The following is a 27250-nucleotide window of genomic DNA, read 5'->3' as shown; positions in this document are numbered from 1 at the left end:
GCTGGCTTTGAACTTGCAATGCTCCTTCTTCAACCTCCCAAACTACTGGGATTATAGGTCTGCACCAGTGCACCTGGCCTCTATTTTGTAGTTTTTTTTTTTTTTTTGAGGGAACTGAGAGTAAACTACCTTTTAGGGTAAAACTACTCTTAGACTATTGAGGCAACTAATCTCCTAAATGCCCTCCATACAAAGGCAACAAAGTTTAGTAGCTAGCATTTATTTAGTACCTATTCTAATGCCTGGAACTCCTTCATGGTGTTTTACTTTTATATATCATTTGGTCCTCATAGCAACCTGTGTGAGATGATTATCCTCATTTTGCAGCATAAATTGCATAAAGTTATACAAGTATTAAATAGAGTTGGAATTTCAAACCCAGGTTTGCTAAGGTACAAGAAAACATTTGTATTTTAAAAGAGTTGTAATGTTAGATACTTAACACCCTGCAAAAAATTTCATTCTCTGTATATTTTACCTTCATATTACTACATTGATTTTTAAATAAATTTAAAATTATAAAATAATATAGTTCCATTTTTAAAAACTAAAGTAACATACATGGATCCAAGAAAGCACAAAGAAGAAATTAGAAATCATCTCTTTACTACACGGTTACAACTGCTATCAGCATTTTGGTGTGTGTTTGTCCATGCATATGTGTATGTTTCTTGTGTATACTCCCTACTTCTTATTACTTTTTATATATCTTAATGTGTCTCTCTGGATCGATTCTTTTTTCTAAGTGGGGGGACTCTCGTGATCTCTTTAATCATTCTCTGCATAATTAGGTAACCCTTGACTAAGCATGAGTCGTTGCTCCTGTCAGTCATGGTCAGAGCATCAGGATAATAAGTTCTAAAACCCATGACTGTTTTTCTCAAAAAATCTGTGGACTATTTAGTACAAATATTTAAGTTGGCCTGTTTTTATATTTAATGCTGTAATGAAAAATAACATGGAAGATAAATCTTTTTTATCTTTTCTTTTTGAGAATAATTTATCTGAAAAGGAATTGCTAGGACAAAGGATATGTACTTTTCAAAAGGTTTTCAATACATATTGTCAACTTGTTACCCCCTCTAGCAATGAGGTTTTGGTTTTTTAAATCTAGGCTTGAGTTTTCTAATCTTTATTATTAAATTATACTTTAATTGAAAATTTTCAAGAAATTATATTTAATGTCAAATAACTAAATCACATGGAGAATAAGATGCCCCTATCTTTCAACAGAAAATTGTTTTAGTTGATATATAGGAATTCATAAGGAACCCTAGAAAGTGTTATCATTTTGTGCTATAAAAATTCCTCACTTGAATTTAGATATAAGATCAAAGATATGGACTTTAAAACTATTATTTTCTCATCTCAAGTTAGGGAAACTCCAGTTTTTATCTCCAATTTCATGGGACCAGTAGGCCTCACCTATGTCATAAAAAGGCAAAAGAAGAGCTGGGGTTGTGGCTCAGCGGTAGAGCGCTCGCCTAGCAGGTGTAAGGCCCTGGGTTTGATCCTCAGCACCACGTAAAAACAAATAAACAAAATAAAGGTATTGTGTACAACTAAAAAATAAATATTAAAAAAAAGACAAAAGAAGAAAAATAGATGATGTGGTAAACACAATAATAGACACACAGTGATGTCCATTTCCTAATCTCTGGAACCATTAAATATAGTTAGATTATTCAGATGGATCCAATGTAATCAAATGAGCCCTGAAAGGCGAACCTCTTCCAGCTTAGGGCAAAAGATACTTAACACCCTGCAAAAAATCTTTGAAATCACATAGATTTCAAGTTTGAGAAGGACTTGACAAACCATTGCTCTAAGATATACATGACCACCAAAAGGAAAAAAAAGAAAGAAGAAAAGGAAAAAGGTAACTATGTAAAGAAATGGATATATTAATTAGTTTAATTATGGTATATTGACAAAACATCATGTGGTGCACCTTAACTGTATATAATTTAAAAAAATCATATACAGGGCCACATGTAAAGGCTGGGAAGAGTCCTCTTGGCTAAGGACAAATGCTAACTGGCAGCTTATAAGGAAAGAGGGATCTCTGTTCTATAACCATAAATAACTAAATTTACCAACAGCCTAAATAAGCTTAAAAATGGATTCTTCTCCAGAGAGGAATGCAAACCTACTGACACCTGAGCATAGAACTCAGCTGAGCGATGTCCTGCTTGAACTTCTGACCCACAGAAACTATGAATAATAAATTGGTGTTTTTATAAGTTACTAAGTTTGTAACACTTTATTACAGCAGTGATAGGAGATTAATACACTGAATATAAGAAGTAATATCACAATATAATTTCTTTAGTACTAGAATAAAGGATCCATAATTCTATTTGTCTACATCATTTTAAAGTACTGTGAGTCAGACTGAGAAATTGAGTGGTAGTAAAAAAAAAGTAATAGTGGCAAGTTATAACTATGATTTTGGTTTTTGTTTATGCCCATGTTTTTCCTATGTCATTGTTATCTTGTTGTTTTTATGCATATTATGTAAAATTGCATGTATTTAGTTTTTCAGTTAATATTAGGGTGATTTTCAGTAAGATTCTATCATTTAGCATTTTTTTCATAATCTATAGTATTCAGTCTTTTTTCCTATGATTTGATTATCATATTCTTTGCATTGGACAATTTCAGGTAAATAAATACCTCGGACAAACTAAGGGATTTTCAGACAATAAATATGTTGCACTTAAACAATAATTTCACACTAAATGATTTTTTTTAAAGCTGGATCTTGAAGATGGTTAACAGTTTTCATGAGTGTATTCTACCTTGAGTTTTCAGTAAAATATTTAATCTATTCTTGTTTTAAAAAGATTGCCTTTGAAATGAGCAGAAATAGAAAAAAATTGTGTAAATACTAAAGTATACAGTAATTTTTTATTCATTCTTTTATTCCTTCAAAAGATATTTCTTAAATACCTACTATATGCCAAAAACAACTCCAGATACTTAGGATATGGTGTGGATAAAATAGTTAAGTGCTACTGTCTTGGAATCTAGGGAAGGAAAAATTAAGGGAGACAATGTTTACAAAGAACATGTATCAGGTAGATAAGTGCATACTGGGAAAATGTCACAAGATAAGGGGATAGAGAACAATGAAAGGGGTTCAACTTTATACATTAAGGAAAACTGAAAATATTAGTGTTTTAAATTTGTAGATGAATGGAAAGAAATCACTTCAACAACATAAAGAAATAGTGAAGAAAATAGTTTAAAATGTGATTTTTGTGATATTTCATGAAGAGTTAATTTAGTCCATTAAAGTAATCAAACTTTTATTCTTCTTATAACTAGTTTTGGCTGGAGAGGTTTGTACACTTGAAGTATATTATCAATTCTGCTTTATTTTTATTTTGTTGGGTGGCATTTGATATTTATTCTCAATGTTAAAATATCAGTCAGTAATCATTCATAGACAAGCAAATATGCCTAACATTGATTTAACTGCCTTCAGTTAGTAAAGGTAAATTATTTAGGAGTGGAGAGAGATTGAATAAGTCTTGTTGACATCAGTGTAATCAACATTGTAAAATATTTTCAAATGCATGATTTTATTCAGTGGCATTGATGATTTTTTGCACATAAAATAGGTAAAATGGCTTTCTCTAAAGAAAATAAGGTTTACATAGATAAATGGCAAATAATATTGTAAAACAGTAAATAAATAAATTTCAAGTTCTTGAAGTTGAATTGTTAGAAAATATTAGCAAAAAAAAAAAAAAAGAAACTAATGTTTTAAACAAAGGAAAGGTTTCTTCCCATTAGTTCCTCTCCCTTCCTTCCTGTCTTAGAAAATATTAAATTATGGGCTATGAATCATCTTAGAAAACTTTATTTGAAAATGATTTTCACCTCTTGTACTAACCCCTACCCAACTTGTTTCTGCCAGTGAATGTGCTAATCATGTTTTAGAGTTGTTTTATGATTTTCCTGGGGTCTGTGATGATTTGCTAAGAGATGCTAAGATGTATGTAAAGTCCCTGCCTTCCCCAAAGAGTGTATAAAACTGCTGCAAAAAAGAAAGAAAACGTTATTTTACTAAATTTCCATTTCCTAGGATCCTAATTTCCTAGGATAGCATGTTTGTTTAAAATATTCTGTCAATACTTAAGACACAAACTCCCAAATGACACTATATCAAAACTCTGCACCACACATAAATAAATAAATAAATAAATAAATAGTCCATTGACAACTAAAATTTATATAAAAAGAGAATTTCTTAATTTGTAATATTTTAAGAACTTGTGTAACATTTGTCAGAGAAATTTTTTTTATGAAGATACAATGTATGTGATTTTTTTTTTTTTAAGTACCGGGGATTGAACCCAGAGGTGCTTTACCATTGAGTTCTGCAACCAGCCCTTTTTATTTTTTATTTTGAGATAGTCTCACTAAATTGCTAAGGCTGGCCTCACACTTGAGATCCTCTTGCCTTAGTCTCCAGAGTCCCTAGGATTACAGGTATGCACCACTGTGCCCAACTGTATATGAAATTTTTAAGATGTGCTTTGAAAAGTAAGATATAGGACTTAATGTTAGGAATTATCCTCTTAATCTTATTCATAGTCCAGTGTTAGTAAAGCATGACAGTTTTCCAAAGAGGTTATGAATATGTTAGTAAATATTTAGAACATTTCCAAATGGTCACTTCCATTTTAATGCTACATTTTATCTTTTATTTTTTTCAGTGAAGAGATATGGTTCAGAAGCATACATGAATAACTTTGGTTCATCAGAGTGAACATTCAATAATGAGTGGTGCAGCTTTGGGACTCGAGATTGTTTTTGTTTTTTTTCTGGCATTATTCCTACTTCATCGATACGGAGACTTTAAGAAACAGCATAGACTTGTAATTGTTGGAACACTGCTTGCTTGGTATCTCTGCTTTCTTATCGTCTTCATACTGCCTCTGGATGTTAGTACGGTAAGATGCAAAACTAATTTTCACAATTTAGAAAGCAACTGTAATTGTGCAGTTTGTTTGAGATATATTATTTTTAAGACAGCTGAATTGTATAAGGTTATACTTATATTTAGAATTTAAATGTTATTTTAGGAATTTGATTGTTAAACAGCATAGCCAGGAAGGTAAGTTTTGGTAGGTAAATTTACCAACTCTAATATCCCTTGAGTACTTGGTAACTTTTTGATTCTCATTGTTTAAACCATGTATTCATTGCTTTAGACAATATACAACCGGTGCAGGCATGCCGCTGCAAATTCCAGCCCTCCTGAAAATAACAGTACAGCAGTTGTTACCCCAGTTCCAAGGTATGTATTTCATTTTCTTTTTTTAAATATAACTATTATAGAGAAAATTGCTTAAAAATTAGCAGTTTTTATCATCCAGATTGTGTATTTAGAAAAGTTATTTTCTACTTATTTTCTACTGATCTTCCCATTTTCATTCTTTGCTAGTAGTTATTTTATTATGTGGTATTCTAAACTTTAAATATTTAAATCTAAGTTTTAAATACTTAAATCTAAACTTTATTGTTACACAGGGCCTTTCAGTAGATGATATCGAGAGCTTAAGGAAAAAAAAAAAAACTAATTGTTTGCTCTGGTTCTTCCCCTTATTAAATGTGTACCTTCCAAAACCTTTTTCCTCTTAGTCTGTCTCATATCCAAAAAAATGGAACAGTTGGGGTTATGGCTCAGTTGTAGAGTGCTCGCCTGGCATGTGGGAGGCACTGGGTTTGATCCTCAGTACCACATTAAAACAAAACTATTGGGTCCATTACAATTAAAAGAATATTTAAAAAAATAGAGCCTAGACTTTCTTAGATTTTGGCACCATTACTAAATAAATAAAGGAGTATGCATTTTCTCTTTTGCCTAATTTACAAAGTTGTTATAAGAACAAGAGGGTTATTCTCTATGTAAGATACTTCTTTCATATTTCATATCCTGTTAAAACATCATACTTTTGCAGTAAGAATGAATAAAATTTAAATTGCCAAAAGATTATATTGAATTCATATTATATTTCCAAGTAAAAAAATAAGTCTATGTTGATATAAGACTTTTACCAATGTTTTAGTATTTGTGTGGTTATTTTTGCAGCTTTTATAAAATATTCTAACTTGAATAAAAGTAAATTTAAAGTGTATATGCTTTTTCTCTTTGATAAACCATGAAAAACTAGATATAGACCAGAAGCAATTATTGCATTAAAAGTCTTTAGACTAAAGGATATTCTCACACTCTAGGAAGATTATTAAGTGGAAGAATCTATGGTCAGAGACTCATCATCAGAAAATTCAAGCAGATGCTTGTGTGCATGTCCACAGGAGCTATGCCGGTGTGACTAATATAATTTACATTCCAATTTCCAGGAATTAATCACCTAATGACTTCTCTTGCCCGACCCCTTCTGCTGGATAGTAATAGCAAAACAAAACATAACCAACCCTACAACTGGGATGAGTCTTTTTACCCAATGATTAAAAATACACTGCAGTGGGGCTGGGGTTGTAGCTCAGTGGTAGAGCGCTTGCATTGCACGTGTGAGGCCCTGGGTTTGATTCCTAGCACCACATAAAAATAAAACAAATAAAAAATAAAGATATTAAAAAAATACAATGCAAGTTGAAAACCATAATCATTCCTTTTTAGAAAAAATTGTTTTGTATCATGTACATTTTTTCTGTTTGACAGTCAGCTTTGAATTTTAAGTTTTTTCCTGAAATTTTGTGAAGTCAGTAATTATTAACCTGATGTAAATGAACTTTACCACACAAAAATCATTTATATAATTCATTTAACTTAAAATTGTTTGTGATTAATTGGCTTTAAATTGTTATTAAACAGCCAACATCCATGTTTTAAGCCATGGAGTTACATTCCTGATGGAATCATGCCAATTTTCTGGAGGGTAGTATATTGGACATCACAATTTTTAACATGGTAAGTAACAGTAATGGACAAAATTTTTAAAAATTTGGCCAAAGTAAACCAAAATATATGATAATTTATCAGTGAACCCTCATATTTTGCAATTTATTCATAGGTTACATATTGTTTCTCTTAACTCTGTATCTTCTTTCTGCCAGCTCATGTCTTTTTTATCTTAAAAAAAAAATGAAACAAAAAAGAAGAAAAGGGAAACAGACCAAAAATATAGAGAATAGAAAAAAGTTTTCCTGGTCACTGTTTCCCTGCAGTTATTGCCTTCTCTTGTGACCCTCAATCTAGTCTTCTTCTAACCCATTATTACATGAAACTACTCTTGCTAAGGTCACCATTATTCTCTGACTTTCTGTCTCTTTATCCCAACCCTCTGAATTTTCTTCAGGGGAATTTCCTTCATATTAGTCTTCCCTAAAATTTTATGTTTGGTCATCTTATCTGACTCTTCCTTCATGGCTTTGAATTGTAGCCATGGTTTCATGTATCCAGAATCTTGCTTTCTCCCCATTATAGCTTTGTCCTTCTGCTATGTACTAATCTCAAACTCACTCCCTACTGAACATCTCAAGATATTCTGGAGGCAACCAAACTCAAATGGGAGGTGGTGAACATTACAAAAGACAAATTGCATAGCAGAATAAAGTAGTGCCTTAATAAATTCATGCTTGTTAACCAGCTGGGCCCTCAGTGTTGCCAGAATTTCCTTCTTTGCTTCATTAATCTGTTTGCCTATTCTGTACATCAAATATTTCCTTATTGTTTAATTTTTTGAGTTCTTTGTATACTCTGGATATTAGGGCTCTATCTGAAGTGTGAGGAGTAAATATTTGTTCCCAGGATGTAGGCTCCCTATTTACCTCTCTTATTGTTTCTCTTGCTAAGAAAAAACTTTTTAGTTTAAGTAAGTCCCATTTGTTGATTCTTGTTATTAACTCTTGTGCTATGGGTGTCCTATTAAGGAATTTGGAGCCCGACCCCACAATATGTAGATCGGAGCCAACTTTTTCTTCTATCAGATGCAGAGTCTCTGATTTGATATCAAGCTCCTTGATCCATTTTGAGTTAACTTTTGTGCATGGCGAGAGAAGGGGATTCAGTTTCATTTTGTTGCATATGGATTTCTAGTTTTCCCAGCACCATTTGTTGAAGATGCTATCCTTCCTCCATTGCATGCTTTTAGCCCCTTTATCAAATATAAGATAGTTGTAACTTTGTGGATTAGTCTCTGTGTCCTCTATTCTGTACCATTGGTCCACCCGCCTGTTTTGGTACCAGTACCATGCTGTTTTTGTTACTGTTGCTCAGTAGTATAGTTTGAAATCTGGTATCCCTATACTGCTTGATTCACACTTCCTGCTTAGAGTTGCTTTTGCTACTCTGGGTCTTTTATTTTTCCATATGAATTTCATGATTGCTTTATCTATTTCTACAAGAACTCTTCACACTTCAGATAGAGCCCTAATATCCAGAGTATACAAAGAACTCAAAAAATTAAACAATAAGATAACAACCCAATGAACAAATGGGCCAAGGACCTGAACAGACACTTCTCAGAGGAGGACATACAATCAATCAACAAGTACATGAAAAAATGCTCACCATCTCTAGCAGTCAGAGAAATGCAAATCAAAACCACCCTAAGATACATCTCACTCCAGTAAGATTGGGAGCCATTATGAAGTCAAACAACAACAAGTGCTGGCTAGGATGTGGGGAAAAGGATACACTTGTACATTGCTGGTGGGACTGCAAATTGGTGCGGCCAATTTGGAAAGCAGTATGGAGATTCCTGGGAAAGCTGGGAATGGAACCACCATTTGACCCAGCTATTGCCCTTCTCGGACTATTCCCTGAAGACCTTAAAAGAGCATACTTTAGGGATACTGCTACATCGATGTTCATAGCAGCACAATTCACAATAGCTAGACTGTGGAACCAACCTAGATGTCCTTCAATAGATGAATGGATAAAAAAAAATGTGGCATTTATACACAATGGAGTATTACTCTGCACTAAAACATGACAAAATCAAGGAATTTGCAAGGAAATGGATGGCTCTAGAGCAGATTATGCTAAGTGAAGCTAGCCAATCCCTAAAAAATAAATGCCAAATGTCTTCTTTGATATAAGGAGAGCAACTAAGAACAGACTAGGGAGGAAGAGCATGAGAAGAAGATCACCATTAAACAGGGTCGAGAGGGGGGAGGGAAAGAGAGAGAGAAGGGAAATTGCATGGTAAAGGAAGGAGACCCTCATTGTTATACAAAATTATATATAAGAGGAAGTGAGGAGAAAGGGGAAAAAAACAAGGGAGAGACATGAATTACAGTAGATGGGGTAGAGAGAGAAGATGGGAGAAGAGGGGAGGGGAGGGGAGGGCGGATAGTAGAGGATAGGAAGGACAGCAGAATACAACAGACACTAGTATGGCAGTATGTAAAAAAGTGGATGTGGAACCGATGTGAATCTGCAATATGTATACAGGGTAAAAATGGGAGTTCATAATCTGTTTGAATCAAATGTATGAAATATGATATGTCAAGAGCTTTGTAATGTTTTGAACAACTAATAATAAAAAAAAAATCAAAAAAAATATTTCCAGTCACTCCAAACTTCTGTCCTCTTAGTTGCCGTCTTCTACTCATTCCCTAAAAGTCACACTTACTCTTAGCATAGGACTTTACTTTCTGTCAACCTCACAGTGAAAATAGAAGTCATCAGATGGCAGTTCTTTTAGCTTCTCACTAACTTTCTTCCAAGGACAGAAGAGTCATTCTTGTTAAGCTAACCCCTCTCGTTAAATTGTGGACTCACCCCATTCACCTCTTGTTACCTATTTATAATTTCCAGTTTTGGCACAATAAGCAAAAATTCTTTAACCTCAAATCCCTTTCCAGTCTCCACCTTGTTGATCTTATCATGACTAAAATTTTTGGAGACTTTTTATACTGAAAAAAAATGCATATTCTGTTTAGTTTGACTTTTTTTTTCAAAATGAATGCATCTATACACCAACACTCAGATAATGGTGATTCAGGACATAAACAATGCCCCAAGATGCCTCTCTCATGTTACTCCAGTCATCCACTAACCACAGAGGTCACCATGATTCTTTTAAAAAAATATATTTATTTATTTATTCATTTATTGATTTATATGTAGTGCTGAGAATCAAACCCAGTGCCTCACACCTGCTAGGCAAGTGCCCTGCCACCGAGCCACAACCCCAGCCCCATAACCATTATTCTGTCTTGCATCATCATAGATTAGCTTTGCCTGTTTGTGAACCTTATAAACACTAGTTGTATGGTATGGATATTTTTGCATTTCTTTTTTGCTTACATATTTGGAAGATTCATCAACATTACGTTGTATGTATTAGTGTTCTGTTCTTTTTCATTTCTATAAAATATTTCATTTTATGTACATACCACGATTTATCTTACTTAGCCAAACTTCTTAAATGAACTATCATTTGACATCTCTATTTATTCATTATTTACTTATTTCTCAACCCGTGTACCCATTTTTTTACACCCAAGCCTCCACTCACACATAGAGGTCATCAGTTTACTCGACCTCTTGGCAGCATTTTATTCTATTGTTTTATGTTTCCACTTTCAAATACTTCCTTCTCTGGTTTTTGTTTAACTTGCTCCTTGAATTTTTTCCTTGACCCTCTATTGTTCTATCTCAGTCTCCTCTGATTTCTTCCCTTTTTTCTTTACTTCTTTCTTAAAAGTTGACATTTCTAAGTACTCTCTTCTGAACTCTAAAGTTGGATAGCCAACTACTTCCTCCTCTTGAAGTCTCCCTTGGATATCTTCTAGGTACTTTAGAATCAGTAGCTTGACAACCAGTCTTTTCCTCTTCTGCTTCTTATTACTTCTACCCTTGTCACACCCAGTTCTGGTTTTGTTTCCTCTCCATCCATTGTCCTGGGTGAAGTCATAGAAAATTTAAATTTGATCATACCTTTCTTACTATTAAAGAAAACGTTTCTCATTCTTTGGGTATAGTCCAAACTCTGCATAAAGGCTTTAAAGGTCTGTTTTTAGACTCATCTGAAGTCATTTAACACTTTTGTACTTTTTGCTGGTCATTGTGGCCTCTTTTTCTCCTTAGGAAGTACTCTTTCTTGCCTTAGGGCATTTGCTTTCTGTCAAGTTTAATATTACAAAAATAAACAGTCATCTAATAATGTTTATTCAGTATTAACATGTAACTACTCATAACTGTATTTATTACTGAGAATTGCATATTAAATTTGAGATTTATGTATTTCTTGTGTTTTGAAATTATATAGATATATAATTGTTTTGTTTTTTATTATATTTTTCCCTCCATCTAGGATTCTCTTACCTTTCATGCAGTCATATGCAAGATCTGGAGGGTTTTCTATCACTGGAAAAATAAAAACTGCACTGATTGAGAATGCAATCTATTATGGCACCTATTTGCTGATTTTTGGAGCATTTTTAATTTATGTAGCTGTAAACCCACGTTTACATTTAGAATGGTAAGAAAAGTAGTATTCTTAATGTTCTGTGAATGTTTGCACTTTTAAAAATCAATTTTTATCTCATATATACAGGTCATTTCTAAAGAAATATTACAAATTTTTTTATTAATTCCCCCAAAAGAATATTTGAATAATCTCTATTACTAAGAAAGAAAATGTGGAATAGCATCTTTAAATGTAACCAGTAAGTGGTAGATTAATGCTTTGACTAACAGCTATATATTAAAAGTAATAACATTGTTTTTATTTTTTGGTACTGTGGATTGAATCCAGGGGTGCTTTAACACTGAATTATATCCCCAGAACATTTTAGTTTTCATTTTGAGACAGGGTCTTACTAAGTTGCTTAGGGCTTCACTAATTTTCTGAGCTAGCCTTGAACTTGTGATCCATTTGTTTCAGCCTCCCAAGTCTCTGGGACTACAGCATGAATCACTGTGCCCACCTAATAACATTATTTTTAGATAGGACTTCAAATTTTATAAATGAACAAATAGCTGGTTTTTTTCCTCACCAGAACTTGTAAATATTTGTATCTTTTGTTTTAATTGTAGTTTAAGAGCATATTTGTCCTTAAAGTTATTTTAGATTTAGATATTTCAATAAAATTGAAATCTATTTTGTTTTTATGATGGGTAATGTATGCAAAAAGCCAGGTCTGAAAATTTAGGAATAGAGTAGTAGTGATAAGTGTCACTGTTACGTTCCTGGGATTTGTGTAGATTGGCTTTGACACAAGTTAATTTGAAATTTTTTCAGGCTTCTCTTGGGTAATATTAAATAAGAAAGTACCTGGTGAAAAGTATGTTTGTTTGTGAAAAATGTACATATTTTTTTTGCCATGAATTATCATGGGTTCTAATTTTGATTATAATTGAAACATTGTTTCTTATGTTAAAGTCCATTTTTATAGTTGTTTTATCTTTCCATTAAAATAGATTTATTTGCTGTGACTGAAAAAAATAACAGGATTTGAAAATATATATATATAAATAAATATATAATATATATTTATAAATATATATAAATAAATTTTCCATCTTTTAGGACAGTTTTCTGAAAAAGCATTTAATACTAGTTAGTGTTACTTTGCATTTTTGTAGGAAGATGTATGTATTATAGCTTTATTATTCTCTTTCTCAGGAACCAACTTCAGACAATTGGAATAGCTGCTGCCAATACATGGGGTCTATTTCTTCTTGTGTTGTTGTTGGGGTATGGCTTGGTGGAAATTCCTCGTTCATATTGGAATGGAGCTAAAAGGGGGTATCTACTTATGAAAACTTATTTCAAGGCAGCCAAACTGATGACAGAGAAAGCAGATGCAGAAGAGAATTTGGAAGATGTTATGGAGGTAAGCATTTTTAAATCTTACAAAAGCAACTTTTCACAAGTATTATGTAACTCCTTTTTGTCACCAAATTTTTGGTTGTTGGTAGCACATGAATGGGCTTCAAAATGCAAATTTGATGATGTCTCTATCAGAATAACTTCTTATTTCATTTAGTGCAAGAGATCAAACCTAGGACCTTACACATGATAAAGCAAGCAATCTTTTGAGGTGTCATCTTCTTCTGACAAATGTCTGGGAAATTATGTTCAGTAGTATAAGGCTATGCCTGTTATATTGGGGTACTTTCAATAGTGCCTTCTTTTATGCTCAGAAATTTCCCAGATTAGAGAATAAGTTATATGGTTACTCTAAAATAGTGGAAATGAAAATAGTGATCAGAGGATATTAGTTCCTGAAAGTTTAACCAAAGGCAATCCTACCATGTGGGAAACTGAGAATAATTTGCATGAAAGTTTGTTTCAGCAAGTTTTGTTCCTATCTGTAATCTTAATTAGGCAATTCATTGTATTCACTTGTAAAATGCAAATTACTTGAACCAACTTCACCTTATTCAAAGTATAATTTGAAAGTCATTACTTTTAGGAATGTACACAAAAATATATAACAAATTATAAAAATTTGCTGTGTTAAATAATAACTTGCTCATGAATTTAAAAGAGGTATTGTAGACATTTTTTTCTCCCAGAAGAAAACATGCCACTTTGGTGATGTTAGTTGCCAATTTAAAACCTCATGTAGAAAGCCTTTCATTCATAAAAGGAGTTAGCATTAACTCCTAAAGTTCTAATATGGCCTACAAAAAATTAATTTGGCCCATGTTTAGCTCTCCAGCCTTATCCCAATCCCCCATCTTCCTTACTCTGGTCACTTTGGTTACTTGCTAATAATGAAACAGTAAACAATTCTTTAGACTTAATATTTATGTAACACTCATCTTTGGTTCCTTAAACTTAATAATAATAATAACAAGCAGGAAAGACAGTAGAGTGAATCAGACATACTTTCCTCTGTTCATATATGAATATACCACCAGTAAAACTGCACATCAATACAACCTCAAGAAAACAGTTTTAGACTTACTGTTTGCCTAAGTCTTTCTAAATACTTGACATACATTAATATACAATTAACCCTGAACAATGGCAGAGGTTAAGGGCATTGATCCCATGTAATAAAAAATCCACATAACTTTTGACTCCTCAAAAACTTAACTACTGCTATGCATGTGGTACACACCTGTAATCCCAGTGGCTGGGGAGGCTAAGGCAGGAGGATCGCAAGTTCAAAGACAGCCTTGGTAACTTAGGGAGGCCCTAAGCAATTTAGTGAGACACTGTCTCTAAATAAAATATTAAAAAGGCTATGGATGTGGCTCGGTGATTTAAGTACCTCTTGGTTCAATCCCTGCTACTAAAAAAAAAAAAAAAAAAAGCCTTAATTACTAGTAGCCTGTTGTTGACCTAAAGTCTTACTAATCACATAAGTAATTGATTAACACAAATTTGTATGTGTATCATATATGGTGAAATATACATTAGAACCAATGAAAGACTATTTTTTACTGAGATATACAATTTACTGAGAAGAGGAACTGAACAGGGCTACAGGGTTTTAAGTGGATATTCACAACACTTAAGCTCACCTCAACAGCAACAAGAGGTGGTTATGAAATGTATTACAGTCATATATACTACAGTTAATTTTAAGCAATTATGACTTAATACTGTATCTTTACATTTTTAACGTTTTTCATGACTACAAATGGTGCTATGTATGGTCTGTAAGTGTGTGTACATTTGGATGAATTTTGACTTTTTAGAATAAATTTGTATATATTTTATGGTAGTAAATGATAATGATAATGACTATCCTATGTACCTTTAATGCATTCATAACAGAAATAACTTTAAAAAATACTTTTTACAATATTTCTAGGCTTTGTGGTTCATCTGTGGGTTTTTATTTATTTTTTTAAGGAGAGGGCTTTATTTTTTTTATTTATCTATTTATTTATTTATTTTTATGTGGTGCTGAGAATCAAACCCGGGTCCTGCCCGTGCTAAGCGAGCATTCTATCGCTGAGCCACAATCCCAGCCCTCTGGGTTTTTTTTTAATTGTTACAAACCTCCAAAAATAAAAAATCTGCATACAAGTGGATCTGAGCAGTTTCAAGGGTGAACTGTATTTAATTAAAACAATAACTGTAACAGAGTTTATTTTTAATTCCCATTTTATGAAAATGATGCACAGAGAGGTTAAATAACTTTCCTATATATCACACAGCTAGTAAGTGGTAGAACCAGAAATTCTAACTTTAGCTTGTGCTATAATAAAGACTAGCACACTTTTTTCTGTAAAGGCCGGATGGTAAATATTTTAGGCAGTGTGTGCCATATGGTCTCCTGTTTTAACTACTGTTTTTGTAGCATGAAAGCAACCATAGACAATACATAAATGAATGAGCATTCATGTCTTCCAGTATAAGAACAAATAGTGGACTGGATTTGATCTGATCGGATGACCCCTATCTCTTAATCATTACATTTATTACCTCTCTTTTCTGTCTTTAAGCATGCTTTTCCCACACTCTTGAAATATTCTTGACCTTCTTCAACTAATTTCTTGCTTCATTTTCAAGTCTTAACATAAATGAGAATTCTTCGGGGAAGCCTTCTGTATTAGCATCCTAGGACTGCAATAACAAAAGTACTACAAACTAGGTAGCTTAAATGACAGAAATTTATTGTCTCACAGTTCTAGAGGGTAAAAGTCAAGATCGACACATTGGCAAGTTTGGTTTTTTCTGAAGGCTGTCAGGAAAATCTGCATCACACCTGCTTTTAGTCTTTGGTATTCCTTGGATTTTAGATCTCTGCCTTCATCTTTACATGGTGTTCTCCTTGTGTGTCTCTGTGTTCAAGTTCCCCTTTTTATTGATACCAGTTATGTGGGATTAGGGTCCACTATACTCCAGTATGGCCTTGTCTTAATTTAGCTAATTTTATCTGCAACAACCCTATTTCTAATAAGACCACATATTGAGGTACTGGGGATTAGGGCTTTAACATATGAATTGTTAGAAGATACAATTCAATCCCTAGTGCTTTTTCTATTCCCAGACTCTTAGACCCTAGCAACCATTTTTTAAGTGAATGAATAAATGAACAAATGAAAGTGTACTGTGGAAAATTTTATGTTGACTTTTCACATTTATTCTCTATAAAATGTAAGAACTGTAGCAAACGTTGATTCAAAAAGTGGGAATAAATATCTAAATATTCGAATATATTTCCTCAAGTCTATGATGAATGTTATCACATTTTTCAAATAAGAAACACCTCTTTTCTTAATGGATTATAATAGCAGCTGTTTCACATAGATAGCAGAAGTCTTCTCCTTACTCATTAAAAAAAAAAATGGTTTGAATGTGATTTCATTTGCCCAAATACAAGTACTTATTGTCTTTCTGCCATAAGAAGTGCTATGTAGAACTGACCGTTAGAATATTAACTGTCTCGAGTGGAAAACTGTATCCTCCCATATAATGTATGATAAATGTGATGTGAATGATACAAAGAAAATGCTCTAATATGGAGAGATTTCATATCTAAATAGTAATCAGAGGAGATATAGTATGACCTGGTGTGACCTGGGTCTTTAAGGATGAATAGAATTTTGATAGCTAAAAGCATTTCAGTTAAATATCTGAATGTTTTAGACCAAATCAAAGTGAACATAGAGTTTATCTTCAAAAGATAAAGTCATAGTTGGGCCTTGAATGCCAAATGGAAAAGTCCAGAATGTATTTTGAAAATAATAAGGAAGCTGGACATGGTGACACGTGCCTATAATCCTAGCAGTTCAGGAGGCTGAGGCAGGAGGACCTCCAGTTCAGAGCCAGCCTCAGCAAAAGCAAGGCTCTAAGCAACTGAGTGAGACCCTATCTCTAAATAAAATACAAAATAAGGCTAGGGATGTGGTTCAGTGGTCAAGCACCTCTGAGTTCAATCCCCAGTACCACCCCCCTCCAAAAAAAGAAAGTAATAAGGAACCAATCAATTATACTTTCCAAGCAGGGAAAAGATTCTTAGATATCCACATAATCCCCAAATGCAGTTTTATCAAAACTACTTTGGTATATTTAAAATATGTATCTCTTTGGAATTTAAAGGTAAAATATTTTATATAGAATATACAGTCAGATTGTGTAGTTCATTTTTCAAAGTAGGATAAAATTGTGCTCAATTACAAACTTTAAGGCAGTTTAATAATAGACAATTAAAATGTAATAATGTTTCAAGGGGACATTTTAAAAACTCAGGTTTGTTCTTGTCACTCTTGCATTTGGGCCTCACACATTTACCTCAAAATAAATCGTTATTAATGCCTTTTAGGAGCACTTTGATTTTCTTCTTCGGCCTAGTGAAGTGCTAGTCAGGACTTTACTCTTCTTTTCTCTGTAGTCATGCTGGTTTTTTGTTTGTTTGTTTGTTTGTTTGTTTATTTTTTCCTGTCTAAAATAATTTGTTCACTTCTACCTGGAGAACTTCGTATTTGCTGTCCTTGTTCTTCTATTTGGAATATTCTTGCCCCTCCTTTTAATTGACTAACTTCTACTTATTTTGTTTTATCTAATTTTAAATGAAGTACGGCTGTCTAGTTAGGCCTCAGTAGCCACATTGAAATCATATGCAACTTTATTTTAGTTTATTTATTTTATTTGTGGTGCTGTGGGTCAAACCCATGGCCTGTGCTAGCCAAGAGTTCTACCTCTGAGCTACAACCTGAGCCTGTATTTCACTTTAACTTATCAGTGTATCAGAAAGCCTCCTACAAGAGATTATACCCCCTCCGAGGATTTTACTTTTTTTGTTTTACAGCAGTTTCCACATCATTTCTACTTGACTAATGTCTGTTTTCTTCATTAAGCTAAGTTCCTTGACAGGAGCAGTGTCTGTTTGTATAGATTATTCCTAGAGTATGCATATACTAAATTTTGACGGACAGTGCCAGGTAACCCTCCAAATAGATTATATCACTTTTTACTGCATATGGAGGGCCTGTTTCCTTACACTCTTATGTCACTACATAATGTCAAGTTTTTTAACTCTGCAGGAAAGCTCTGTTTTAAAAATTATTATTTGTTTATAGTAAGCTTGAACATTATAATTGCAATTATAAACCAATTGTTTTTCTTCTGTATTCTTATTTTTTCTATTTAGTAGTAAGAGCTATTCATATATTAAGGATGGTGATTCTTTGTCATATAAATTAAATATTTTTTCATAACTTTTTCTGCCTCTAGTTCTCTATCTCTTGAAGCCCTTCTCTGCCTTTATAGTCCCAATGTTCTTTTTTTTAAATATTTTTTTTAGTTGTTGATGGACCTTTATTTTATTCGTTTATTTATATGCTGTACTGAGAATTGAACCCAGTGCCTCACACATGTGAGACAAGCACTTTACCACTGAGCCACAATCCTAGCCACCAATATTCTTTTTAACATCCTGCTCAGTTCCCTCTTAACTCCCAGATTGTGATATGGAGTTTCTTCTGCCTGAAATAGTGGTTCCAACTCTTGTTTTTATTTCATGAATATTATTGAATATTTCTTAGGAACTACTAGTTCATAATTGTTTTTAGTAAGCTTGAATATCTTTTTAGACATTTATGGATCAATTGTATTTCTTCTGTATTCTCATTTTTTGTGTATCTGCCTGGACACAGTGACATATGCCTAAAATCCTAGTGACTCAGGAAACTGAGTCAGAAGGCTAGCAAGTTCAAGCCAGCCTGGACAACTTAGCAAGACCTTGTCTTAAAATTAAAAAATAAAAGGCCTAGGGATGTAGCTCAGTAGCAGACCAACCCTGGGAGTTCAATTCCCAGTACGGTTAAAAAAAAAAAAAAATCCTCTTCCTAACTCTTTTTATGCCTTTTATTAAATTACCTATTTAGTTATCTTACTACTACATTATAATTTGAGTCAAAGATTGACAATGCAATGTCTTCCAACCTTGCTATTCTGTATGTATTATGGTCACCTTATTAGCCACCACAGTGCTGACATGGGGTGATCTTAATAAACAAGTATGAGATGAATCAATCAATTGTGGCTGCTCTAGAGTATTCTCCTATTGGAAACATCAGGTGCTTTGTGACATGTGTAGTCTTTTCCTTTGGTTTCTTCACTGTATTTTAGATAAATGAAATGATTCATCTTGATGAGTATGGTGGAGTAATACAGTCCTGTTCTTAGGATCAGTTTATCAGATCCTTTGTGAACATTTTAAATAATGTTTAATCATCTTTGTATATAAGTAAGCAAATAATAAGGAAATAAATCTAGAAAGTAATAAAAAGTGAGTGAATAGATACAATTCAGTTGCCTTATACTTTTGCATGTATTAAGAGTTAAAGAACTCTTATTCAGTAAACAAAACAAAACAAAACAAAAAACTGTGTAATGCTAAGTAATTTGAGTTAAAATTAAACTTGTAAAGTTTTAGTAAGCTTGAAATGTCTCACCTCTAGAAATGGAAATATTCTTATTCCTCTTGTTCTTGTTATAGGAGGTTCGTAAAGTGAATGAAAGCATCAAGTATAACCACCCATTGAGAAAATGTGTTGATACAATACTTAAAAAGGTAATTTTTAAATATATAATTACATAATATATAAATTAATATGTAATAACAACAAAAGCATCATAAAAGTATAAAAATATCTGTGGTTCAGGTCTTCCCAGTGCATTTTCATGGAAATGTTAACCATAAACCAGTAGTAATTTGTACATAGACTTTTTCCTCTTGTTATTATAAGTTTAATGTTAATTAGTGACAATATTTTCTACTAAAACATGAAGATAGAGTTAATATTGAGTTATGTAAAATAATTGCTATGACACAGTATTGGAGATAAACCTTTAAGATGCCATTGTATATAAGCACTGAAGACATTTCTTTTAAAAGAAAATAAACTGGGGCTGGGGTTGTGGCGCAGCAGTAGAGCGCTCGCCTAGCATGTGCAAGGCCCTGGAATTGATCCTCAGCACCACATAAAAATAAATAAAATAAGTGTATTGTGTCCAACTACAACTAAAAAATAAACATTAAAAAAAAAGAAAATAAACTAACCTCTGTAATTTCTTGGAACTAGCTTTCTAAATGTCATTTTACAATATAATCAATCACAAAATAACTGACATTATGAAGTATATAATAAGTATTTAATACGAAACCATATAATTAAGGTTTTGATGCAGTGGTATTGAGTTACAGGTATTCATATACTTCCAAACACAGTTCTTTGTGGTTCCCCAGTTGTCTTTTATGCAGCCTGAGAACCACTGAAATATGTCTTTTCCTATTGTACTGATTGTTAGCTAGTGTTACTTTGACTATTTTAGTCACAGGAATAAATTTTCTGACCATTTTTCTCGTAATTGTAAGTTTTGGAGACCTATTTAGAGAGGTTAACTAACTTGCCCAAATTCATATAGGTAATAAGTGACCAGTAGTATAGCAGATACCCCAGATCATACATGTGTTTCTCTATATTATGCCTTTCAAAACTTCAGCACCTTGGATTTCTTGTAATGTTTTTCATGATTTAGCTAGAAAAATAATTGACATTTTTTTCAGATGCTTATTTAGCATACACCTTTCAAATACTATTTGCTTCATGTAGGTAAACTTACCTACAATTAAGGTAAGTTTACCTCTACCATTGTCTCGACCATTCCCCAGCTAGTATATCTGAGATAAAGATTAATGTTAATAGAGGTGAGAAGAAGCTGAACACATTTTTTAAAACATTTTTTAAAAAAGGTGAGCAAGTGAAAATCTATTCAGAGATGCCAATAAAGGAAGAAAATGTTTTCAAGAAAATTAAAAATGCCCAAGAATGAAAGATTTTTTAATGAAAATAAATTTTCATCTTTTATAATTAATATTTTAAAAATCTGTTTTCTTTTTAGTGTCCTACAGAGTATCAGGAAAAAATGGGTAGGAACATGGATGATTATGAAGATTTTGATGAAAAGCGTAATACCTATCCAAGTGAAAAGAGTCTGGTAAAATTACATAAACAGGTAACTTAAATAATTAATTATAGCTCTTTCTCTTTCAGTTAGATTTGCAATTATAAATCAACTAGATTTATAATTATTGCACACAAAAAATAAATTTTGATTGAATTCATATCTAAAATTTCTTCCCATACTATGCATATCTTTGTTCTTTGAAATGTGTTAACTTTGTGCTTCCAGACAGTGGTACCCTAGGCAATTGAGGAATAAGGATTAGAACTGTTACAGTCTATGAAACTATCATATCATAAAAAAAAAAAATTCTTGACCCTACACAGTAAATACCACTAGTATGTTCATGTTGTGACTAAAATAAAATAAAATAAATAAAAATTAAAAATGCTCACTAGCATTTTTAGCGTCATAGCAAGAAGCACCATGTCACTTTGTCCCCTTATTGGTGATCATTAGGTTGACACACTATTCTCTCAGACACATTCACCCCCTTATCTTTTTTAGGTGATTTATTCAGTTCAGAGGCACCGTCGAACTCAAGTACAATGGCAGATACTCTTGGAACAGGCATTTTATCTAGAAGATGTAGCGAAAAATGAAACTAGTGCAACTCATCAGTTTGTTCACACCTTTCAATCACCAGAGCCTGAAAATCGATTTATCCAGTATTTTTATAATCCTACAGTTGGTATGGAATTTCATATAAATTTCAAAGTTTAGTAGTATTTTTTTCTACAGGAAAAAGTGCATATTTTCTCAGTGCAAAGCTGAATTTTACTTGTATTATTTAGTTTATACCATGTGGTAATATGGGGTAACTATTTTACTTGTAAAAATATATCATCTGAGCTGGGGTTGTAGCTCAGTGATAGAGCACTTGCCTAGCATGTGTGAGGCACTGGGTTTGATTCTCAGCACTGAATATAATAAATAAAGTCCATTGACAACTAAAAACTACTAAAAAAAGTTTTATCATATCCATTAGTTTCCAGTGTTACTTCAAAAATGATTAAATTCTAAAATGTATTACAAAAATATATATAATATCTCAAGCATATTATATATGATATATATTTAAACTAATTATAAGCAACTGTGAATCACCAGCTTGAGTCATATTGACATACTACTAAAATATCCCCTAAGAAATCCTCTGCTTATTTACATTCTAGTCTTTTTTTTTTTTTTTAAAGAGAGAGTGAGAGAGAATTTTTTAATATTTATCTTTTAGTTTTCGGTGGGCACAACATCTTTGTATGTGGTACTGAGGATCAAATCTGGGCCACATGCATGCCAGGCGAGCACGCTACTGCTTGAGCCACATCCCCAGCTTCCTACATTCTAGTCTTATTTATGAAGACTAGAGAAAAATTAGAAATGCCCAAGAAGAAAGATTTTTAATAAAAATAAATTTTATAATTAAAGTTTTCAAAATCTGTTTTCTTTTTTAAATATTTCTTTTTTTTTAGTTTAGACCTTTATTTTATTCATTTATTTATATGTGGTGCTGAGAATCGAACCCAGTGCCTCACACATGTCAGGCAAGTGCTGTACCATTGAGCCACAACTCTAGCCCCTATTTTTTTTTTTCAGTGCCCTCCAGAGTATTGGAAAAAATTAGTAGGAGCATGTATCCTACCATAAAGTCTCCTTTAATCTTTAATGTTTTTAGTCTTTGTGTTTTATAACTGAGGTGTTTGTGGAAAGTACAGGCCAGCTGTTTATTCAATGTCCCTGAATTTGAGTTTGATATGTCTCATGATTAGATGTAGGTTATGCATTTTGAGCAGAAATACCATGTCAAAGATAACATGTTCTTCTTAGTGCATCATAGCAAGAAGCATCATGTCACTTTGTCCCCTTACTGGTGATCATTTGGTCAGGGTATGTCTGCAAGATCCATCCACTGTAAAATTGCTATTTTTCTTTTTATAATTATCTTGTTGTGAGAGATTTTGAAATATTGTCAATGCCCTTTTACTCCTCTAGTTTTCCTAATTGTATTTTTTCTTTAATTTTCCAGAATGGTACTGGGAATGTCTTTTGCGACCATGGTTTTACAGGATACTTGCTGTGGTTTTGTCTATCTTCTCTGTGATTGTTGTGTGGTCAGAGTGCACGTTCTTTAGCACAACTCCTGTCTTATCCCTCTTTGCAGTCTTCATACAGCTGGCAGAAAGAACTTACAATTATATTTATATTGAGGTCAGTTTATTTCATATCTGTCATAAAATACATGTCTGTTCATAGCATAGTCCTTAACTATTGTATCTTTTCTCATACGTTTCTTCCAGTAATAATAAAACCAGTGAAGTTTCCCACAATGTTATTAGTCATACTTCCAAAAATGAACTTCTTCAATTTGCCCAGAGTATAAAACACTAAGAGCTGTATTTGAGGAGAGCTAGTGAAAAATTGTTTTATGAGAATACTTTGATCCACTTTATGCCAATGAAGCTACATAACTTATAATCTTCATGTGAAGAGTTGCCAAGGGAATGGGAAAACAGGCTCACTTCAGGAGGTAGATTTGAAATTTATGGGTCTAGGATGTTGAACTGGTTGAAATGTAGATTGTTTTTATATAATTTCATTTTCTTAGGTGATTTTTAAAAACTACTTTATTGTATTTTAATTTTAGGACATCAATAAGTATTAGGAAATGAAGGGTAATGCTTATTATAGTATATAAAATAATAAAGTCCGTTAGTCTTAAACTGTTCTGTTTTTTTTTTTTTCAGATTGCTTGCTTTCTGTCTATCTTCTTCCTAAGTATCTGTGTTTATTCTACTGTATTTAGGATTCGTGTATTTAACTATTATTACTTGGCTTCACATCACCAGACTGATGCGTACAGTCTTCTTTTCAGTGGCATGTAAGTTGCATTGAGTTTAGAAATAAGAGAAATATGTCCATTGCATGCATTATAATGGACCTCTCTTTTATTGTTTTTTTATGGATTTGCATATATTTCTATAATATGATTGATAAGGCTTAAGTATTGAATAATGTTTGTTGATTCACAGATAAATCCTCTTGAGGTTTAAGGTTAAACTAAGTGTGTTAGTCAGCTTGTCATTGCTGTGATCAAGATTTGTGACAAGAACAACTTAGAGAAAGGAAAAGTTTATTTTGGGTTCATAGTTTCAGTCATCTCTGTTCATGGTCAGCAGACTCCAATTCTGTGGGCCCGAAGTGAGGCAGAACATCATGCTGTGAGGTCATGGAGGAGGAAAACTATTCTGTTCATGGAAGCTGGGAAATAGAGAAAGAGAGAGAAAGAAAGAACCAAGGACAAAGTATAATCCTCAAGGGCAAGTCCCCAGTGACTTACTTCCTCCAGACACACCCCACTGTTCACAGTTACCACCCAATAATTCATTTATATTATTAATCCATTAAATGGATTAATCCATTTATTAGGTTTCAGCTCTCATCATCTAATCATTTCATTTCTAGAGCTTTGCAACATGAGCTTTTCAAGGAGCATCTCATATTTAAACCACAATGTTACATATCCTAGATTACAAAGGAGAAGTAAAACATAGTGAGCTTGAATTTACCAATTAGAGATTCAGTATGTAGATAAATAAGTAATAGAAACAATTGAAAATTTATAAATATTAATTCATACTTAGAGAATATTCACAGAATCAGTGGCCTAAACTGAATTGAAGAATATAAAGAAAACCAACAGGAATAATTTTTCCTGAGGAATTTAGAGTTTAGAGAAATGGCTCTAGGTTGGGCTGGGTTGCACAATCTATCATGTATTGTCAAATCAGTCATTTGAGGCATTTCTAAGGGTGGGGCTCAAAGATGTTCACTGGAATTGATACTTGAAGTATCTTTAAGACTCTTGGGGCTGGGGATATAGCTCAGTGGTAAAGTGCTTGCCTTGCATGCACAAGGCTTTGGGTTCAATTTCCTGCACCACAAAACAAAACAAAAGAAGACTTTTATTTTTATTTGACAAATAATTATGAACTTGAAGAAAGTTGCTAATGTACTACACAGAGTCCTATGTATACTAAACTTCTCCTGATAATGAAATGTTATATAGCTATTGTATAATAACAAAACCAAAAAAATTGGATCATTACTGTTAACTACTCTGTAGACAATATTTAGTTCTCACCATTTTCAGTGCTTCATTTTTCTGTGTAAATTCCTACAGGTACCATCACAATCAAGATCCAGAACTGTTATCTCACCACAAAAGAGCTTCCTCATAATACCTCTCTATATTCTTGTTTCTTCTTTCTTCCCACACTCAATTCTCTACATATGAAGTTTTGTAGGGTACTTTTTAAAACTGAACAACCCTTTATACTCACTATACCTGTCGGAATGAACATTTTGATGCAACTTTAGATCTTTTATGTACAGAGTACTATACCCCTTGAGAACGTTACTGTCATTGCCATGCTGTGAGATACATTGCACAGATAGTAGAGTTAAAAGAGGTGCATACAAAGGAACTTCACAAGTTATGGGGTACCACTGTGACAAGGAGCCTGAGGCTATAGTTTTACCATGTAGATTTTGATGGTTTTAAGGGGGATATGATTAATAGGATTTTCAGAATGTCTCCCAAGTGACTAAGGGATGTTCATGTTAAAAATTCAAAATGTATATGGTGCAAATAAATGAATACTGTAGCTATAATGATTTGAAATGTTTTTAGTACATTCAATGTAATATAAAATATCTTTTGCTGCACTATTTTTTATATTTTCTGGTTTTAAAAAATATTTACTGCAGGTTATTTTGCCGCTTGACTCCTCCTTTATGTCTTAATTTCTTGGGTCTGACCCATATGGATTCATCCATCTCTCACAAGAATACTCAACCAACTGCTTATACATCTGTAAGTATGGCCAGAAAACAGAATTCATTATCTCTATGAGAAGTCATTATTGTAAACTTTCTTTTAATGCTGGCAAAAATGTACTATAGCACTTTTAAACTCATTTTTGTGACTGAAAATTTCTCCTGCTGAGTGTGGTAATAGACATTTGTAATCCCAATTACTTGGGAGAAGAGGTAGGAGGAACTCAAGTTCAAGGCTAGCCTGGGCAACTTAGTGAGACCCTGTCTCAAAGTATACTCCCCACTCCTGGATTAATCCCTAGTACCATTGGGAAAAAAAATTAAACTTTTTCTTAACAATGTATATATGATTACTAATGCTGACTGGATAAAAGTGATTTTGCTTCTCATCATAAAAAATGTTTTTTGTACATAAGTTGTCTATCAGAAGGGTATCCAAAGACCTGACCTATAAAATATTAACCTTAATAAGACTATTAAAAACTTAAGAGAAAATTTGGATTAAAAAAACAAATTTTTTAAAAATTTGACCACTTAGTGTATTGCTTTTATTTTTTGATAAATTCAGTTTATTAATATGACTATGGTTGTAGGTAAATTTTCTAAAGATAAGAAGGAATGAAAAATATAGAACTATGCTGATTTAACTTACTTTTTTTCTTGCTCTTCAGATTATGGGTTCCATGAAAGTTTTATCCTTTATTGCAGATGGATTCTATATATATTATCCTATGTTAGTGGTAATTCTCTGCATTGCTACTTATTTTAGGTAAGAAGCTTAACATTACTTTTCTCATACTCATAGTTGTATTGGGGTATTTTTTCTTTTTAAAACTTTAAAAAACATTTATTGGTTGGGTTTTAGTTGTTTGCTTTATTTTGGTTTGGGAGGAGCTGGGATAGTTTGAAGGGACTGCTTGAGTGATCAGGTCTGGTTCTCCCTCTGAGGATATTTTAAAGAAAAGGGAGGGAGATTTATTTTACTACAGTTATTCAGGCTACACAATGGTAGGGTTAATTACCGAGTATTAACTTCTAAATCCTGATCTTTGACACCGACAGCCAGTATAGCTTACAAAACCCTTCAGCTTGTCCAGCTTCTTTTCAATAACATAATTTAGGGCTTTCCAGATAATTATTGCTGGATTTCTAGATTCCTCAGGTCATGGTCAGTGCAAAAGGTCGGGTGAGGAACAATTTTAGTCAGGAAAAAAACATAGGGTTAGAGAAGAAATTCTCCCTTAGTTTTCTTTTGTGAGATTAGAGAGAAAGGTGGAATCTTGGCTGGAATTCAAAAGGAGTTAATGGACAGTTGTGTGTGACTTCTCACACCCTATCTTATCTACTTTCATGTGTCAGGTATCTGTACCCTATATTGTATGTATTCTATCTGCCCTCTCTGTGTAAGTGTTCCACAACACACCCAAAATATCACTTTAGCAAAAATGTCTTTTTAATGTTAATCAGTTTGATTCTCTAATGAAAACAACATTTGTCTACCTGTTTTTCATTTAAATTTTCCAATATCACTACATAGTTATTGT

General features: G+C 32.8%; 1 protein-coding gene across 3 annotated transcripts in view; it reads left to right on the top strand.

The window, feature by feature from the left end:
• The window catches only part of Lmbrd2 (LMBR1 domain containing 2), a 52281-nt gene that overhangs the window by 9598 nt on the left and 15433 nt on the right, over positions 1-27250 (top strand). For all 3 annotated transcript variants that reach the window (XM_013358784.4, XM_078017438.1, XM_078017441.1), the window contains exons 2-13: positions 4728-4964; positions 5226-5311; positions 6854-6949; positions 11304-11471; positions 12618-12828; positions 19402-19476; positions 20808-20921; positions 21378-21561; positions 22897-23078; positions 23615-23748; positions 25638-25743; positions 26378-26475. In XM_013358784.4, the coding sequence (XP_013214238.1) occupies positions 4791-4964; positions 5226-5311; positions 6854-6949; positions 11304-11471; positions 12618-12828; positions 19402-19476; positions 20808-20921; positions 21378-21561; positions 22897-23078; positions 23615-23748; positions 25638-25743; positions 26378-26475 (1628 nt within the window). In that variant the 5' untranslated portion in view covers positions 4728-4790. The remainder of the gene's footprint in view (positions 1-4727; positions 4965-5225; positions 5312-6853; positions 6950-11303; positions 11472-12617; positions 12829-19401; positions 19477-20807; positions 20922-21377; positions 21562-22896; positions 23079-23614; positions 23749-25637; positions 25744-26377; positions 26476-27250) is intronic.

The sequence above is a fragment of the Ictidomys tridecemlineatus genome, chromosome 1 (assembly GCF_052094955.1).
Source record: "Ictidomys tridecemlineatus isolate mIctTri1 chromosome 1, mIctTri1.hap1, whole genome shotgun sequence".
Lineage (NCBI taxonomy): Eukaryota > Metazoa > Chordata > Mammalia > Rodentia > Sciuridae > Ictidomys > Ictidomys tridecemlineatus.
This window is presented reverse-complemented; position numbering and strand designations above follow the sequence as displayed.